At 36.1% G+C, this 18819-nt stretch overlaps 1 protein-coding gene across 1 annotated transcript in view; it reads left to right on the top strand.

The window, feature by feature from the left end:
• Nucleotides 1–18819, top strand: part of GAS2 (growth arrest specific 2) — a gene marked incomplete at both ends in the record, with an annotated part of 89050 nt that overhangs the window by 39475 nt on the left and 30756 nt on the right. The window contains 2 exons of the mRNA XM_082317071.1: nucleotides 4020–4164; nucleotides 7498–7605. Of these exons, the coding sequence (XP_082173197.1) occupies nucleotides 4020–4164; nucleotides 7498–7605 (253 nt within the window). The remainder of the gene's footprint in view (nucleotides 1–4019; nucleotides 4165–7497; nucleotides 7606–18819) is intronic.

The raw sequence follows: 18819 nt of genomic DNA, 5'->3' as shown, positions 1-18819 counted from the left end.
GCAACTCACTTTGGAAGCTGCTTAACGAGAAATTTGTCTCTTGACCAAAAGTTTCAGAAAAGCCCTCACTGTCAGTGGAAGCTTGCATAGGAATAGTGTTGGCCAGAAAAAGAGTTATTTCCAGTTTGCAGAAATTTTCTTATCTCTAAAACTGGGATTCAGTCCAACATGGCTAAAAAAACCCCAACCAACCAACCAAAAAAACCCAAACCAACAACTTTCCATGAATAAGGAAGTGTTCTGATCTGTAGGTGCTCAATGAAATTGATTTTCGCAAATTAATTTACCTGAGCAAACAAACCGTGCTTTCAAGATCCCCAGCTTGGAGATAGACCTTCCAGCATCCGAAGACCCCTATACCTGGGCATAGCTGTCAGGAATGTCTGCCCCAGGTTGATTATTTAATAGTATCCAGCTTCCTCAGGGAATGTAGGTCAGCGGTTAGGCAGTGTTGGACTCTGCTAAAGTTGGTTGAGTTAGATCAATCTCATTTTGCAACAAAATTTGATTTCTCAACAGATCTACATGGGAATTAAGACAGACTCTTACCCTTCATATTTGTCTTTTGTCTTAAGCTTCCATGTCTCAGATGTTCTCTGTTCCAGGCATGAAAACAAATGCTGAACCAATAAATGAATCATGTTTTCATTTATTATGCATATCTATCCCTTTGCTTTTAAAATATTTTTTTTATTTATAATACAAATATATTACCATATATCATTACTGTATTTTATGTATTATATTTATGTTACTGTATTTTATTTTTGTTTATGGCTTAGCGGTCAAATAACATATGTCTGTCTACTTGTTCCTGCTCTAATATCTCTTTGAAAACAACCAAAACCCCATTTATAATCTTGCAAGTTTCTAAGGTGCACAAAAACTGTTGAAGAGGAACATCAGGTTAATATAAATGAAAAGCAAATACGCAATGCCAGTTTTGCCTGAGCTGTGGTAAACTAGAACGATATTGGAGAGAGAAAAGGGGAATAGGTGCCTCCACTAAGCATAGGAAAGAGCACATCAAACTGACGTACGTTGCTGTTGTGCTGCTTTAAACAGGAGAGAAGTCAGATGTCTGCTTGCTTTGTAAAGCAAACTGGGTCTGTTGACAGTCTGCTGTTGACTGGGTCTGTTGACAGTCTCTGTTGGTCTGCTTTCCAGAACAGGAGCTGCAGGGACCTTGAAAAGGTGCCTCAGTGTATTTTTAAAGAATGAAAAGAGTAAGAGACACTGAATAACTTCTTACTTTTCTCTTCTGTTTTAGAAGCAGAAAGACATGTTCAAAGTGGCTTATTCATCACAAGGAGCCAGCTCTCAGCACACTTTGCCCAGCTAGATTACTGTTATTCTTCAGAGTCTGTAACTCCCATAAATCAACCCAGGCCTTTCTTCTTAAGGAAAATAGGCTTGGGATTGAGGCACAAGTGAGCAGGAATGGGAATTGTTTGAGAAGGAGATAGAATTGAGCTCTGTTCTGCTAAACTTGAACCCATTCAACAGATACTCTGTGGATGAGGGGAGACAGTTGGTAATGTACCTATGCCTTAGCAATGCTTTTAGCATATTCTCTCATAGTGTCCTTTTAGCCAAATTAGAGAGAGGATGGATGGATGGACTACACAGTGAGTGGAAAACTGGTGTGTCCACTTGGCTCAAAGAGTGGCAGTTCAAAGCCCAGGTACTAATAAAAATAGAATACCCTGATAAACTGTCCTGGATTTCAGTTGGTTATGAAAAGAAAATTCTGAGGTCATTTGTGAAATGTCAATAGCTAAAATGGGCCACTGTGTGTGCCGGCAGATGACACCTGGGTAGAGTGAGAACATCTATGAGAGAAGGGAGTGTCCTACGGGGTGAAATTGAGCACTGACGATACACAGGGCTATTGCAGTGGGTCGCACAGGTCCAACATTCTCCCAAGTATTTGAGTCACGAGTGAATCATTTAAACTCAAGTGATGTGAAAGCAGAATCTATCACTGTGTAATCTTTGTAATCAAGACTTCACGGAGAATGTAATTATTTGCAAACACATATATATGTGCTGTCTGTGTGTTTGTTTAAAGAGAGATTATACAATGGAAAACAGCTAAATTATCTTTTCTGCAGAAAGAATGAAGTTCTTGAGTAACTGTTAAACTCTGGGGGGTTAAACAACTCCCACAGGTCTTTTGAAATTGCTGTTGAGCAATTTCAAGATCTTTCTGCTATTGTATTCAATTTTTCCTTGGTAAAAATGGGAAGTGGTGCTCTAAGAAGTCTATTGGAGATCATGTTACAGTCCAGTGCTGCTTCATTTGTAGTTATGAGAAGGCAGGCTAGAAAAGAGCAGAAAAGGAAATTCTCGGCATACCTTCCAGACCAGAATTTGCACCTTTACCCCTCCCAGAAAAGATGTGGGTTTTACCATTTCAGCTTTCCAGCAACTTTGCTTCAGGTTGATACAATATATGGAAAAAAAATGTGCGTATGTTTGTTTGTTCATTTGTTTCATTTTTCAACTCATCACCAGAGGAATTCAGAATACTGGAAATACAGGGAACTTTAAAAGTCTGTCACAATGACAAAAATTGGAGATTGTGAAAAGCAGTAGAAGGAAAGAAGCAGCATTGCTTAGAGTGGAAGAGTTTTATTTGATGAGTAAGACTGCATGCAGGTGTAGGCTTAGAGCCCAGTGGGAATTTAATGATTTACAGCCTGTCGGCATCTGCAGACAGACAGGAAGTAAATGGATTGTATATACGCGCTTGCTTCAATGTTGGCTGACTTTTCATTAGGCAGACGGAGCCAGTTAGAAGCCAATACAAGCACAGATTTGGTTCTTGGTGTTCTTTATATTAATTTACTAGGCAGTAGTGTGACTAAATTAAAACTTATCATAAAAATACAAAAGACAGTGTATGCACTTATGCCCTTTCTCTGTACGCTTTTAACATTACTACGGTATTTAGCTTAGTTTTGCATAATATGTTTGTTACTGGTCAATATTTTAGTGTGCAGATCTCTACCTAGAGAAGTCAGCATAGTTCTGCATCTGGACTATGGACTTTTCTACTACAGGAGAAAATATGGTTTCATTTATGCAACTAGTTTGCTATGAGAAGCCTACCTGGCGTGATAACTTTTTCAAGCTGAAGTCCTTCTCTGAAAAAGGAAATCTTTCTGTTTTTCTGGTTTTTGTTCAGTGTTGGAAAATAGAAAAACAGAGGGGAATTATCAGTGATTAGGAAAATGGGATGGGCTTTTAGACTTCTGACATCTGTCCAAGCACTGCTGCTTGCTGTGAGATACTGACTCAATCACTTGCCATAAAGCTTTCAAAAGCAGGCATTGTTTTAAAGAGGCTTGCTCTCCAAGTGCTGTGTTTGAGATGCTCCCTGCCAAAGTTGCATGTATTTTGTTTTAGGTGGAGCTACAAGTGTTTTGCCACTGTAAACAGAGATCTGAAGATTGGCTGTCAAAAATAGGTTAGAAAAAGCATTAGCCACTATTGGCCATGTCTTTATTTATTTATCTATAAATTCAGTGCAGGAGTTGAGACCAGAGTAACCTTTAATCCCTTTTCATCTGGATTTCTTTGAAAAATACTAACACAAAGTACAAGTTGTCAAGTAATTTGAAAAGACTTGTTTGAGAAAAAAAAAGAAAAAAAAAAAAAGCAGCGAAGGTACTGAACTTGAATCCGTCCTACATGGTATAGGAATTTTTGAGGCCTTATTTGTTCATAAATTAGTCATTTGCCAACATATGTGTTATCAGACAGAGAAGTTGAAAAAAACCTGTATTCCCTGTAAAATTTTCAACTGAGAGATTCCATCTAAATTCATTTTTTGTATTAATTTGGAATGATGGCATTAATGATTGATATATTTTTTTTATGTGTTTACTAATGTATATAGCATTCTAGTATTGCACAGTAGTTCAACACAGAAAGTATAAATTCTTTCCACTGTTTTGTTTTAATATATGTAATACTTTATAACGACTAGTAATTTGTTTGCGTGTTTCCAAAAGGTTTGGGGTGGAGCCTCCTGGATTAATAAAGTTGGAGAAAGAGATTGAACAAGAGGAAACGCTTTCAGCCCCTCTTCCGTCTCCTTCACCATCACCAACAAAGTCTCCTGGGAAAAAGAGCACAGGGAAACTGTTGGATGATGCTGTAAGTTGTGGGAGGAAGCTTCTTCCTCTCTGACCCATTCTGGTATGCACTTACTTGCAAAGCACACAGAAGCCCAAGTTTAACATTTCGCTGTATTTTAAAGATACGCAGACTGATAGAGTTAAGTTATTTTTGACCACAATTATTTATGTCTGAAGTTTGAAAAAATGTCGCACTGTGTAGGAGATCTGCAGTTTAGCCTAGCTTTGTGCTTAGGGCCAAGTTCCCTTCTTATTTCTCCATTTTCTTTTTCTGTTTGCTTCTTATTCATCAACTCCCACTTGGTGTTTTTTCTGAGAAAGGACTGAGTCAGGACTAGGAGATTTGGCCCATACTGACTTGTACAGTTTGTTAACAAACACTTCTAAGTTATCTCCGCCTAATTTTTATGCTGCTGTTCTGAATGTTTATCATGTGGTAAAAAAGCAAACATTTTTTTCCTTATTGTTAGCAAGAATGTATCTTGCTTTGAATTTCATTAAACTCTCTGCACTATAGTGTAGTGTTCATTTCTCTGTTGCAAACCCTCGAGGGGTTCATTTGAAACAGCTGGAATCAGATGAAAAGGACACATTTTGAGACCACGAAGAGGTTAAACTTGAAAAGTACAAATATATTCTATAAAAAGAAGCAGTTACTATAGTAACGACTATATTAGAAGGTAGATGTGCCACCTGGGAGTTACAAAGCACTTCTTGAAAAATCCGTGTGCCACTTTTTTGTTACAAAGAGCAGATGGAATATAATGTTCGTTCATTTTATTGAAATACTTTGTACTATTTGATGCAAATAATTACATATAACGTTTTTTACATTTTGTGTTTCTTCCTTAACTTTGCAAAAGCACTGGCTTATGTTTCAACAGAATTGAGAAAGAACAGTTAGGTGTAGAAGGAGGGTGGTGACTGCGTATCTTGCAGGAACAGAGCAGAGAGTATGAAGGTTGTCTCCAGCCACCTCCTTTAATTTAGAAAGCAGTGGGGATAGAAACAGAATGGAATTCATCCAGCTAGATTCCTGACCTGCACTGCCCCAGACACTCACACCATAAAATAGCAGCGGTGCTCATATAGTCCAGACACAAAATAAAATAGGATATAATTCTTCCTTCTGCTTCCTTATTTGATTTCCAAATTCCACTCAATAATACTTTTGTGTCCTTTGGGATAGTAAGGTAATGGAAGCCTCAACAGCAGGATCAGGAGTGAAGGTCTCATTATCCTCTGTTTTACACCAGTATAAATGTGTTGGCTTTTGTTCTCCACAGGCCTAAGATGGCTCTATTTTGCTTACGCAGTTCAAAATAACCTTGAACCTGTTAGGTCTGGCTACTCTGGGTTTTTGCTTACTTAGATGAACCCTGGTAGATGCAGCTATTAAGGCATAGTTCACACCATCCATTTTCAGCTCTGAATTTCAAGAGTGTCTCCAGAGGTGATAACTGCCGTAGGATATTATGTCAGAAATCCCTGATTATCAGGCAGCATTCAGATGGCCGTTACCAAATAGTCCTCTAAGCACAATCCCAGTCTTGGTACCACGTTCCAAGAGATACAGGAATGCAACTGCACTTGGATTTAAGTCATCGACCACTGACTTCATATAAGTTATTCCTGTTGTACGTTGACTATCTAAATTGTTTGATTCTCCAGAAATGGAGGCTAAGACTCACCCATTTGTTGATAAAAATCACTGGAATAATTAATCTTAAAATAATTCAGGATTGTACCTTCAAACGGAGGACAACTCATCTGATAGTTGAGAAGCACTTTTTGTGTGTCAAATATATGTAGACTTCCTCTGCAAAGTGTTATTTTAAAATGAATTTTTTCACAAAAATATGCCTCGATTAAAACAAACAAACAAACAACTAAGAATAATTATAAAAAATTGTTCCACGAAGTAATAAAGTTATTCAGATAACTACATTGAACAATTTCAGAAATAATTGGAAAGCCTTTAAATTGGTCAATGGGCTAGTTTCAAAAGCATTTTTGCTCCCCATTCTAGTATGGAAACAATAACTGGTTAACTTTTTATTTCTTTCTGGTTTATTTAACATACTATAACTTTATTCTAAAAGCAGATCTGAAAAACGGTTGTTGTACTTCAGAAGCCTTTCCTGTTCATGTGTCACCAAAACGCCTATCAGAGTGCCATAGCTGTGCCCTGATTTTTTTTTTTCCTGAAACAGTTTAAGACTTTAATTTGTTAGCTATTCTGCGAATATTTGTTCCCAGACCTCAGACTGTTTTTACAGGCCTTGGTTTGCAAACTGGATTTGAAAAGGTCTTTGGTATATTAGTTGAAGTGAACAAAACCTCTAGGAAGTTCCTCGGGCATTTTGCATTGTTTGACACTGACATACTAGGTCAGCATTAATCCAAGAAAACTGCAGTCTATGAAAATGCTGCACTTGTTATTGCTGCTTCTATGCAGTAGTGAGCTTTGAATGTCAAATAAGAGTTTCTGAACCAGATCTATTCTTTTGGCATTGACGGCTGTGCTACTTTCAGATCACTGAAGAGTACAAAATATAGTTTTACTAAACATTAATGCCTTTGGTAGCACATGCAAGGCCAAGATTTCACAAGAGGCTGAAGTCAAGCTGATGTAGCTGATAAAAAGCAGGAAAGTAGTTTTCGTCTGTATTTGCTCAGCCCTTATTGTTGGCAATGATAAAGTAGAGTACTCTTGAGGCCCCTTTAAATTACCCTTGATTGCACTAATGCCCTAAGGTGGAGATCATCAAAGGGTGGTTAGCAAAACTGGGGAGCATCCTGGCACAGATTTGTGATTATGTCACAGTGTTGTCTGTATACTTTGTTTAAGGTCTAAGTGCACTATTTGAAAGTGCCAAGTGAAGATATTGGGCAGGGCCTTTTATTGATCAGCAAGATACTTCTGTATTCATTATATTTATTTAGAAGGGAAAATACATCATTATGACATCTTCGTTTTGCCTGTCCGCTATATTAGCACTTTGACAGTCGAGCTGGTTCACCATAAAATACTGAGAACACATCTACAAAAGTTTGATGCTGAACACAAATTAACAAGCTGTTTGACTTCAGTTAAACAGTGCAAATTTTAGGTTGAACTGTGTGACACTCATCTCTCTTTTTACCTCATCACAGCTGTAAAATCATCCTTGATATTGGAAACACTATAGTCTGGGATTAGAGAAATATTAAGAAAATGAAGAAACACTAAGAAAATGTCATCCATGAAGACTTAGATTAGTGATATCATGTTATGGCAAATGTCTTCTTGAATGTTTTGCTACACGTGCTATTTTAAACAGTTTCTATTAATAGCTTCCGTGTTTTTCAGGTTAAACACATTTCTGAAGATCCACCTTGTAAATGTCCCAATAAGTTCTGTGTGGAGCGTCTTTCACAAGGAAGATACAGAGTTGGAGAGAAGATCCTCTTTATTAGGGTAAAGGTTTTATTTTTTATTTTGTAGTGAATTGATAGTATCTGCTACCTTCCACTTTGCAAATGCTATCACTGATTAACAGGAGAAAATATTTTCTTATTAACAAGCACTCTTTTTTTTTATTAACTGACTCTTTTTTTTTTATGCTGTCGGGGAATAAAAGAACTACAGTGGGTTAACTGACCCAAAGAATTATTACCATGTGGTAGATCCTTCTAACTTTAGGTCATTGAATTTGCCGTGTCTTTGATCAATGGCAACCAAAGGTCTTCACAAACAGAGATGATGACTTCCTCTCGGTTTGGTTTGAAAGAACATCCACTTCATTGAAACGGCCATTCTTCCACTTTGCTTTGACTGAGAGTGCTTGACAGGTCAGGAAACAGATCAAAGAATTCATGATCATTGAATTGCCAAGTCATGACAAAGGCATATTGCTAAAGTAGGGTGAGCAAAACATTAATATCCATAGTACTTCATTTGATTAACAGGTATTTCCAAACCCAGTGTTGTATTTCAGACTTCATATTAACTCCCATATTATTAACTCCCACAGCACAAAGTTAATCGTTAATATAAATATTTGCTAGCATTAGTATCTGGCTGAATTTAGCACAAATATACTATCCAAACTTAATTTTGGTCCTCTTAATCTTCTCTATATATGCTTATGGTAATAATAATGAAAATATGTTAATCATAATATTCTGTAGTAGTAGGTTAAGAATCTGATTCATGCTATGCTTCTTTCCATTTTCCTCTCCACATGTACTATCCTTGAGTAATGACTTGACAAAATGATAGCTCTTGCTCTCAAATAACTGTTGTTCCTATTTAGCTAAAGGTACGCAACTGTGACCTGATAAAACTGAGGATTTAGCACTTGCAGGAACAAAAGAAGTCAGAGGGACTCCTTCCCATCTGTAGAAGTCAAGTTCCTAGTTCAACAACACACCAGAGTGCTTGCTCTGTCATAAACCTATGCTTAACTTACAACGAAGTAAAATTTAGATAAGGATTTAGGTTTTCTCATGTGTATAAAAAGGAGAACATGTTTAAGTACTGTGCTGAACAGGGATTGAGAACTCCCAATTAATTCAGTAATAGCTCAGAAAGAAGAAGAAATACAGGATTTGTCACAGATAGTTTGAGATTTAACATGCTAGTATAAAGGATTAATAGCTTTTCTGTTTCATAGCCAATGAGACGTTTTTAAATTCTGCAGTATTTTTAGGTACTCGCTTTATATAAACGACTTTGAAGAAGCTAATGTTCATTAACCAAAGATCCCAGTAATTTGACACAGTTTAACACTTATGTCTTCTTCCTTTTGATTTTAATTTCAAAAAACAGTATCAAAGTATTTTTACTCTTCTAGTTTTGATAAACTAAGTTGTTTTTTGCCAGAATGGTGAGTGTCAAATTCCCTTTTGCTGGCTTTTTTTATTGTACAATCTAGTCCAAGTCAGATTTCATTCCAAGTTTGCAAACAAAACACCCTTTTCGTATCACGCTACTGCATTCCAAGTTGAATTGTGCCAAAAAATAACTGTAATATAGATTAGACATTAAACTGCAGTATTAGAGATCATTCCTACAACACTGATATCAATGGGAACCTGCCATGAACTTCAGTGGGAGCAAGCCCATATCCCTAGGTTTTAAAAGTCAGTTGTCTTTTGGTTTGGGTTAGTTTGAATCTCATTTTGGAACGCTTCACTGGATCACAGTAAGTTTTTACTCTTCATTCTACATGTTCTTATTGTGTACATAAGTAGATTTATTAGCCATTCTTTGGGATCCTTTGGACGCTTGTGAGAAAACACATTTGAGATGCATAGCTGACTTTTAATTTTGTTGGTATTTGGCACCCTATTTGATGCCACTGAGGTAGTTCCTCCTATGTTTTATGTTCTTTGTACAGCATGACACCGCCGGATACATGCCACTTGTTTATAACCCAGTGTGTTCCAGTTGAACTGAGATTGAAAGTTTCATTGTTTTAAGGTGGCTTAGTATACCCATTACTGTCTCTATTAGCTTTCTCCAGTAACCTATGTAGGACTTAAAACCTATATAGTTTCAGTGATGCTACAAGTATGCCATGTGACAGAACATTACAAGAGCTAAGTTGAAAGTGGAGTGACACTTCAGTGAAAAAGGAATAGGAAAGAAAAATAAAACCTGGCAGAACATAGAATTTGTGCAAAATATCACACAAAAAATTACATGTGTCAATCTGAAGTAATTTTAAGGAAAAAAAACCCCAAACTTTCGAATGTGTAGCAAAACTATGAGGGACAGTCCTTCAAGATTTCTCCTGTATCGTAGTAACTTCCTAAGGTAATGGTCCCATTAAAATTACTTGAATAAAGGTATTTTTTTTTTATCATGGAAAAATGTTTAAATTTGAGATGAAAATAAACCATGGAAATCCATGGAGTAATGGAAATTATGAAAATCCATGAAAACATTAAGACACTTAAGTCTGCTGATAAAAATCATGTCACAAAAGTAGTTCTTTACACATGAAGTAGTTCTGTGATGCATAAACTGAACATGATTACCATAATGCTGTGGTGCCTTAGATGCTAAAAATTTATTTTCAATAAAAATTTATCTGCTTGTGAATTCTTTTTCCTTTCTGCCATATAGGAATGAGAGTGTCTAAATTCCACTTACACAAAAATGATGGAAGATATGTTTTACAATAATGGATGGTGTTAGTAACTCGAAGTAAATTAAATTACTAGGTTATTTAAAACTGAAACATTGGTTTCGAATTAGGGTGATCTCTGTGTGTGTGCCGTGTACAATCAATTACTTGCCTATTCACTCCTAGATCCTACCATTATGCCATGAAGTGGTTTAGGGAACAAGCCTTAATCTTTCAAAGTAGAACTGAATTAATAAGCCTATTTTTAAAAATAAAGAATAACAAGTCATGAAAACTTACCTTGCACAAATGCATGTTTTATAACTTGGAAAAAAGAGTCACAGAATTTGAAGTGCTTACTTCTTGCAGAAGGCAGTAAAGGAGTTATTTAGATTAATAGAGATTTTTGTCGTAAGAAATGTCAGTCAGGCCTTAAAGAAAGGCAATTTTTTAAAGCAATTTCAGTGGCAAATATTCTTATTTCAAGTTATCTTGTTTTTATTACACTGTATATGCATAAGGATGCATACTTTACACACATAGCAAGCTTCTCTCAGAAAGATCTGTCCTGTTGGTCCATACCATAATAACATTTAAATCGTTGGGTTCTGCACAATGGCAAAATATTTCTTTGTGCAACGGGAGTCAGACTAAATGATACAGTAGGTGCTGGCTTTACAGCCTGTCATTTTTCCTACAATTTATAGGTGTTCTCTGCCTTGCAGACCAGATGATGAGTATGTGATTGCTCTTATACTTTTTGACCTTGTACTTCTAATCATTACTATCACTTAGCATGTTTTTGCTGTCGTAATAATAAAATGTTTGTTTAATACTAGCTTCCTCTAAATCCCAGGAAATGAAAGGCATTATTTGCCTGCTACAACACCTGTGTAGGAACTTTATTTTGGGGTTCACTATCAAAATGTGTGTGTGTATATGTGTGTGTAATATATATGTGTATATATTTAAAATCACTCTGCAGACAGTCTGGTGTATGCTATTGCCTCCTCCTGGTGAGAAAAATGTACTCATGTATAAATATGGAAGCACCCTTTACTCCAAACCATCCAGGTAGGGATGATATACCATCTAAGAACTGGAAATTAGTAAAAATGGAAAGCAGATTGATTATACAGTTCTCAAGACTCAAATGTCTTGTTCTGCTTTTCCAATCCAAATACATAAGTTATACTCACAGCTTTTACTTGGTGTGCTTCTGTGGTTTGGTTTTTCTTCAGCATCGTTTACCTGGATTTTATTGTGTTCCTTATTGCAAGGATTTTAACAGTTGTTCTGCTTTCCCCACGCCCATTCACTTCTAGTACAAAAAATAGTTTAACTTCTTAGCACTGAAATTCATTCTCTGGAGCTTTATCCATATCAAATACCTTTCAGGGATGTTTAAAATGTCAAAAACATAGGTAGATCAGGAGTTTTAATTGAACTAACTACAAAGCAGAGGTAGTGGGATGCCTCGGAGTCATGAATTCTGAAAACACATCTTGGGGCACAGGACAGTGACAGTCATTGGCCTCTCCTTTGGGTTTCTAATCTCAGTCTCCTCATGCTTGTAGACAAACATACTAATTCTCAACGCTAGACTGCAAAAGACCCAGGGAAAGGCATGTCTAAAGTCCAGCCCTAATTTATGTCCCAGATAGAAGGTTTTTTTGGAGGCCTTCCAGCAGTGGGTGGCTGGACACTTTTACTATGTGCCAATTCCTCTCCAGCTACTTTATGCTCACAGAGTAGTTGGCACATTTCAGTCTTACTTATGCTAGTGAAGGTGGAATTCTTCTCAACCTTCTCAGGTTTTTGGTTTGGTTTTTGTTTTAAAAATCCTTAAAGGACTGGTAAAATGTAGTGCACAAGACTCAAAAGCTCTCGGACAGTGATACCGAACGTGTGTCAGTGGGGTGAGTGCAGTCCAGTGCTGCCTATAGGACAGGCGGTCAGGAAATCTGTTTTCTTCTTTACTCTCCCATTAATCTGTTGAGTGACATTAGGCAGATGCCTGCGCTCCCCCAACTTAAATTATAGCTTGCTTGTTCTCATAGTTACACTTTCTCTCCTGCTTCTCCCTTTTTTTTTTTTTTTCTTTATTTTTCTCCCCTTCCTGCCTTCAGCCTTTCTTATTCAGGCCTAGCAGCCTTCATGGAGCAGGCGGCCATGGGCATCTCTCTGTTTACACTGCACGTGATGATGCTGTGTTTGCGCTGAACACACGAGCAGCTACAGTTCTACTATCTGGTTCTGTGAAGAAGACTTGACATTTCTAGTTAAATGGTTGACAGGCTTTCACTAGGGTTAGTCAAACCCGTAAAGTAGTAGAAATTAAATCATTATTTCCCCCTCTTGATTTAATTTCCTGTATTTTTTCCCTCAGCATGCTGCTTTTGCATCACCATTCATGTTACTTTAGTGTCTAGAGCTTGCATGTGTTGGGGATAGTTTGGAATACATATTGTGAGCAAAAATGCTTTAAAGGATTCATTGTAAACTTCTTTACAAAAAAGCTGTGTAAGTCAAATTCTTAGCTGCTAATTTAATGGAAAAGTGATGGAGTTACTACTTTTTACTTTCACTCAAGTGGTATTCTCATTAGTCTTGTTTGAAAATGTTTTGACCGAATGTATCTCCGATGCAATACTCTGATTCAGTGGAACTGACAGGCTATATAATAGCTTAGCAGTTTTTCTCACTGGCTTAGACCTGCTTACCTTACTGAACTTCTACGGACAATTAAATATAGTGTTGTTTTTAATTCCCAGTGTCTCCCTCTATGCAGTATTGCTCAATGAGATCTCCACTTGGATGTTTGAAAAATCTTTAGGAGATCATACTGTGCTATTCTAAGATGTAATGCATCTTCAAGAAATGTCACAGTCTAGTTCTTGCAATGACTAATACACCTGCTGTAATTTCCTGCCAAGGTATTTATAATTTAGGCTCCTAGAGTTTAAGTTATAACAATATAAGTTTCCCTGTATTCAGTGGAAAGAGAAATCTCCCTCAGGAGGTGGCTCAGAACAGGAGGCCAGGGTAGGGTATTCTGAAGCTATATGTGTAATATCTTTAAAAGCACCACCCAAATATTCAACTGACTTCCTTAGCAATGTGATTCAGGCTTAGGAAGCCTTTGGTGTGCTCTTCCTGCAGCCAGTGCCTGCAAGAGCTGAAGACGGCAAAGCGAGACTTCCCTGGGTGCCAGAGGGTCCTGGCTGGCAGGAATGTGCCGGGGTTAAATTGCCCGGCACACCACTAGCAGCAGTGTTTTCTGCCTGGTAACTAATTACACAGAAAATTTCTCAATACTTTAAAGGTAAATAAAGATGAGTAACAAAGCTAGATAAATATGTTATGTATTATAGGTCTCATTATTTCAGGCTTTTTTTTTCCTCTAGAATGCTGAGAATACAAAAATAGACCAAATTATATAACTCCTCTCCTGTTCCCCCCCCGCCCCTTTTTTTTTTTTCTGCTCCTCTGACTCCTTTTCTATGAAAGGTACTGGATCAGCATCTGCATATCTAAGAGCACAGATAGACTGCTAATCCACTCCACCATTAGTCTACAGACAAGAATTTGCAAAATGAAAAAGCCTTTATAGTTTATTGTTGAGAACCACAGATTGGGTCCCATAAGTTTATAATGAAAATGTTAATAGCGGAAAGCATTTCCTTTTTGGTCAATTATTTTCTTGTTGTGGTTCTGTTTAATAATCATTTTGTAAGAATCCATTTAACATTTACTAGACATTAATACATTTTACATTAACGATGAGACAGCAGTTAATGCTCACAGTTTGGAACTAGTAAGCCTGATGTATTAGAACTGGAGCTATTTGTAGTGTTGCTCTATAAGAAGAATAGCAGAGGTTTACATTTTCTTACTTAAACTTCTTCCTTGAAGTGAAAAGGTCTTGTATGACAGTAATGTGAATAATACTTAACACAGTCAAGGTAAGCACATCTATCTTTTGTAGGACAATGCTGCAATATTTTATGGGATGAATTAAAGTTAATATTCTTCACTGTATCTTTAGATAATTAGTATACAATCCTAGTTAAAAAGAAAAAAAAACCTGATTCTTTAAGTTGCGATATGCTTTGTGTACGGTATACTTTTACACTATAAACATAACTCGTGCTGTCATTTAGAGAAATGACAATAAACGAGGCTTACGTGATGGCATCAGTAAACTGAAGTTTCTGCACTGTTCATCAGAGATCCTCATTGAACATGTAGGATTCAGGCATAAAAGTTCATTGGTTGTCTCTTGCAGTATTCTTTAGCTATGGGGTAGCATTCTTAAAGGGCTTGTAGCTTATGTGGGAATTTCCAACTGGGCTTTATATCTTGACTCCAGAATGATGGTTCTACGTAGAATTGAATTGGCCATAATTTAACAAAAATGGTATGTAGGCTTTTTAAATATTTAATACCATGTGGTTTGGCATTTCTGTTCCTGAAATAACAGGAAAAAGTTTAATTGTGTTTTAAAAAGTGTTTTATTTCTTTCTCATTCTCTTATCAGTGTGAAACCAATCTTTTTTCCTCCTGTTGCATCCAGTTACGCTTTGTATGCATTCATGTTGTTCACTAAAAACTATTTATGTCTACTTTATTTTATAAAAGTCGTAATCCTTGCGACATTTATAATTTTATTTTGAAGTTAAGCTCCATCAGACCTTTGTGGCAACATGCAAGATGCATGTAAAGTACTTTTTACCACACATAAAGGCAGCAGCGTTTTATCCCATGTGTTTACTGATGAGTTTGTCCTCTGTGCTGCCTTTTAATTCTTCTAATTCAGTAGAAAAGTAGTTAAATGCTGTATTTCCAAATCCTCTTCATAACATTGAAATATAGAACATTGTATTTTAATGAGAGTATTCATGACTTGCATACCAATGAATTTATCAACCAGTCTATTCTACTAAGATGGTTTTTTCTAGCACAAGTTGTGAGATGCCCACTCTTCCAAGAGAGACTAGGGGGAAGCTGAGGTTTTATTTTGGGGTTTTATTCCCTTCAATACTGAATATTGTTTTTAGAATCTAAGGGCTGGATTCATCTTGCCTAGGTTTGATGCCATCAGGGTTGTTTTCAGTGAAGGGGAACACACAATTCCCCTCTATTTCTTTTATGCTGATTAACTGGATTGTTAATTGACTTACAGAATTACATGGCATTTTGTATTATCTATCTCGTAGATTAAAAAATTTAAAAATCAACTGTCCATTTGAGATATTGTTTATTCTAAGCTAAATTATGGGGAATATATTTTTACATTGATTTCTCAAGACTCTATCTCAAGATTTTGTGTTCCAACTTTAAAAAAAAAAAAGGCAAAACCCCCCCCCAAAAACCGCCAAAAACCAACCACAACAAAAAACTTCAGCTGCATCTGTGGGAGTCAATAGGAATTGATTTCTCTTTCAAAAACCAAAAAAAGTATTTATCAGGAATAATTTTTTCTAGTGGAGAATGGATAAAACAATGAGACATTTATCTGTAACAGTTATGTCCTTGAATTATTTATTAATCTGTCTAGGAGCCAAAGACTATGAAACAGTCATGATAATTTAGTGCGTCTATCTTATATATGCAATAGCATAGAAATAATACTTTTGGGATATATTGAACAATGCTTTTTAAGTGCAGATTTTTAGATTTTATGTAACTACAACGTAATATTTTTTTTCCTTTGAAATGCAATTTGCTGTTAATAATTTAGCACAGTATTAATAGTTAGTTTTACTTCATGTTTTAAAATTCATTGGCTAATTTAAAGTAATCATTAAAAAAACTGGCCAGTAAATGTTCTTGCTTACAGAGAGGGAGTCAAGAAAATTACGGAAAGATGTTTTAAGGTTATGTGCACTCAATTTTGATTTTATATTTTGTTCTTATATGATGACAACTTGCCCGTTCAGGCTGCTTGTCCTGAACATACATAAAAAGTAGTTTATAAACAAAACACGTGAACAGATTAAAATATGTCTTACTAGTTCCCCACGGGTAACTGTCAGACCCTAGACTAGACCATATCAGCTACTGTCTGCTTCTTGAACGTGTGACCACTTTGTATGTCACAAATAGAAAGAGTTGCAGCAAATGACTCCCACAGTTCACATGGGACCAAAATTATGCTTCCATGGCTTTTATGAATTATTACGTGAATGCTACAGAGTAGGGGACGGGTGTAAGTTGGTAGACAAACACTGAAGTCAGTGGTAGCCCAAAAAAGCCAAGGGATAAAACTTCTAGCTTCTTCAAATGTGGAATTTGGAGTTAAAATTGGATATGAATTTCTGTTGAAATACATACCTAGTGCCATTATTTTTCCTTTTCTGAAAACGGCATTGATTTCTTTACGTAAGTCTGGAAGTGATTTCTTGTGATTGTCTTGTAGTAATGAACTATTTCATTGAGGAATATCTGTGCGTGAAACCAGATTTTCCCATATATGTTGATTTAAAAAATGGTGAATGCACAAATTTCTAAAACTTTTTTAAACCATTTTTTTAAAAATCAGCTTGTGTTGCAAATTTCATTGAGACCTAATACATGTAAAACTGATCTAACCTCTAAATGATGTTGTGCATGTTTTAATGGATGTTTAGTAGCATCTCTTCTGCTCTTTTTTTTGTCAATAATTTTTGAAACTCAGAGCAAAACAAGAAGAATCTGTTGCTGTAAGGAAGTATTAAATACAGCAAACATTTTCTTTGGCAAAGATTAGTAAACTCTGGAGATCCGAGACTCAACTATTTATCTGAAGGGTATTTTCCAAAAAAACAGCAATTATTAAACTGAAGACCAGATATAGATTGTTCCTCAAGTCATAAATCAGCCTCAGTCGATTCAGACTGCTTTGTGGTGTGCTATCATGCCTTATTTTCAACTAGCCAGAAACGGATTTACCTTAAGGGTTTTTTTTTTTTAAAAAAAAAAAGCATACCAGATCACTAAAATTGTAGCATTTTATCAAGTTTGCATTTCAGTCATAGCAACAGATGCCAAAATACTTTAGTCGGTATTAACACTCTTCAGATAAACACATGCTGAAATCAGAACTGATTAGATCATTTTAAGCTCTGATATCAAATATAAGCCTTTTGTCTACCCAATGAGATGCAACCCTATTTGCATTTTTTGAAAGTCAAAAGAGAGCCAGAACCATTGCCCTAAACATGCCATTTACTGTGAGTTTTTAGGTTGTGATTGCTTTTGTAAACAATGCTGAAATAACATTAAGTAATTTTTTACTTTGCATTAAGATCTTCTTTTAAACTGTACCACAATACAGCATAGGGAAAAGGAGCTGCTTCCTCTGCTGTATTTACTGCCTAAAGCCTTTGACAGCCTGGCTTTTCTCATACCATTTTAAACATGTGACCATCTTAAATACAATAATGTTCATGTGAAGTTAAGAGTAATTAGTTATTCATGAGGAGACGTGTTTATAACTATTTGTCAAATGCATAGGCATAATAAATTACTGTCTCATTTGAAGGACGATTTAACAGTCTCAGAGACTTTCTAAATATAAAGGAAGTGGGTTTGTGCCTCGATCTCAATGTTTTACACGTTAGGCTACATGTGCTTCGTGTAATGGAAATGGTTTCTACCTCAGCTGTGTTCTGTCCCAGCAACCCCCAACCTGAAACCTTTCCTTTCCCTGAATTTTTAATTTTTCTTTTTTCTTTTGGATGAGATAGGGTTATAATACTTGATCTGTACACATCTGAATTTCAGCCTTGATGCCAGGCACAATTTGGAACCTTGCCATTAGAGCAACAATGAATTTAAATAAGTGTGCTTGATGCAAATGGTTGTGGTGTGGCAGGGAAGCCCAAAGACGTGACATGCGGCCGGGGCCTTTTGGCTTGGCAACTGGCAGCTTCCTGGTCCCCTTCTACTAGTGTTATTTTACATGGAGCATATTAATAGACCAGTTAAATATGACCCAGCTGAGCCACAAAATGAGAGTGTCTATTATAATTTTTTTTTTTTTTTTTTTAAACTGACACATATTTTTAACACTTTGATACCATTTTGCTCTAACACATTGCTTTCCATGGAAGACGTTTGAGCTCAACTTAACTGATACGGTATACGGTATTGCTTCAGGTTGCAAAATCTCTCTTTGTTTCCTTCAAGGGAATACATTTTAAGAAGTTTAAATGGTAGTAGTTATTCTTTTTACAGCTCAGGTTTCTCTTTCAATATTGGACCTGGGAAATATTTTGTCATTAGCGAGCCTGTTACCCAATCAGTTAAACTAATATAGCTCACTTAGTTTCAAACACTGTAGTTGATCATAATATTTGAATATTGTTTGAAAAGTAAACTGAATTCTTTTAACTATATGATAAGATTTTATAATTTCTAACCTAAAAAGTTTCCCAGTCAAAAATTTCCTGTTTATCTTGCGGCCATTTCTTTTTATTTTTATTATCTGATCATCAGGACAATGATCTGTATTGTTCCATTTCTTCATCTGTCTTCACTGTATTGGACAAGATTATTTTTTTGTTTTAAACACC

Source organism: Platalea leucorodia, assembly GCF_965183815.1.
Source record: "Platalea leucorodia genome assembly, chromosome: 7".
Taxonomy (NCBI): Eukaryota; Metazoa; Chordata; class Aves; order Pelecaniformes; family Threskiornithidae; genus Platalea; species Platalea leucorodia.
Note: the sequence above shows the minus strand (reverse complement) of the source record. Positions and strands in the feature narration are given on the sequence as shown.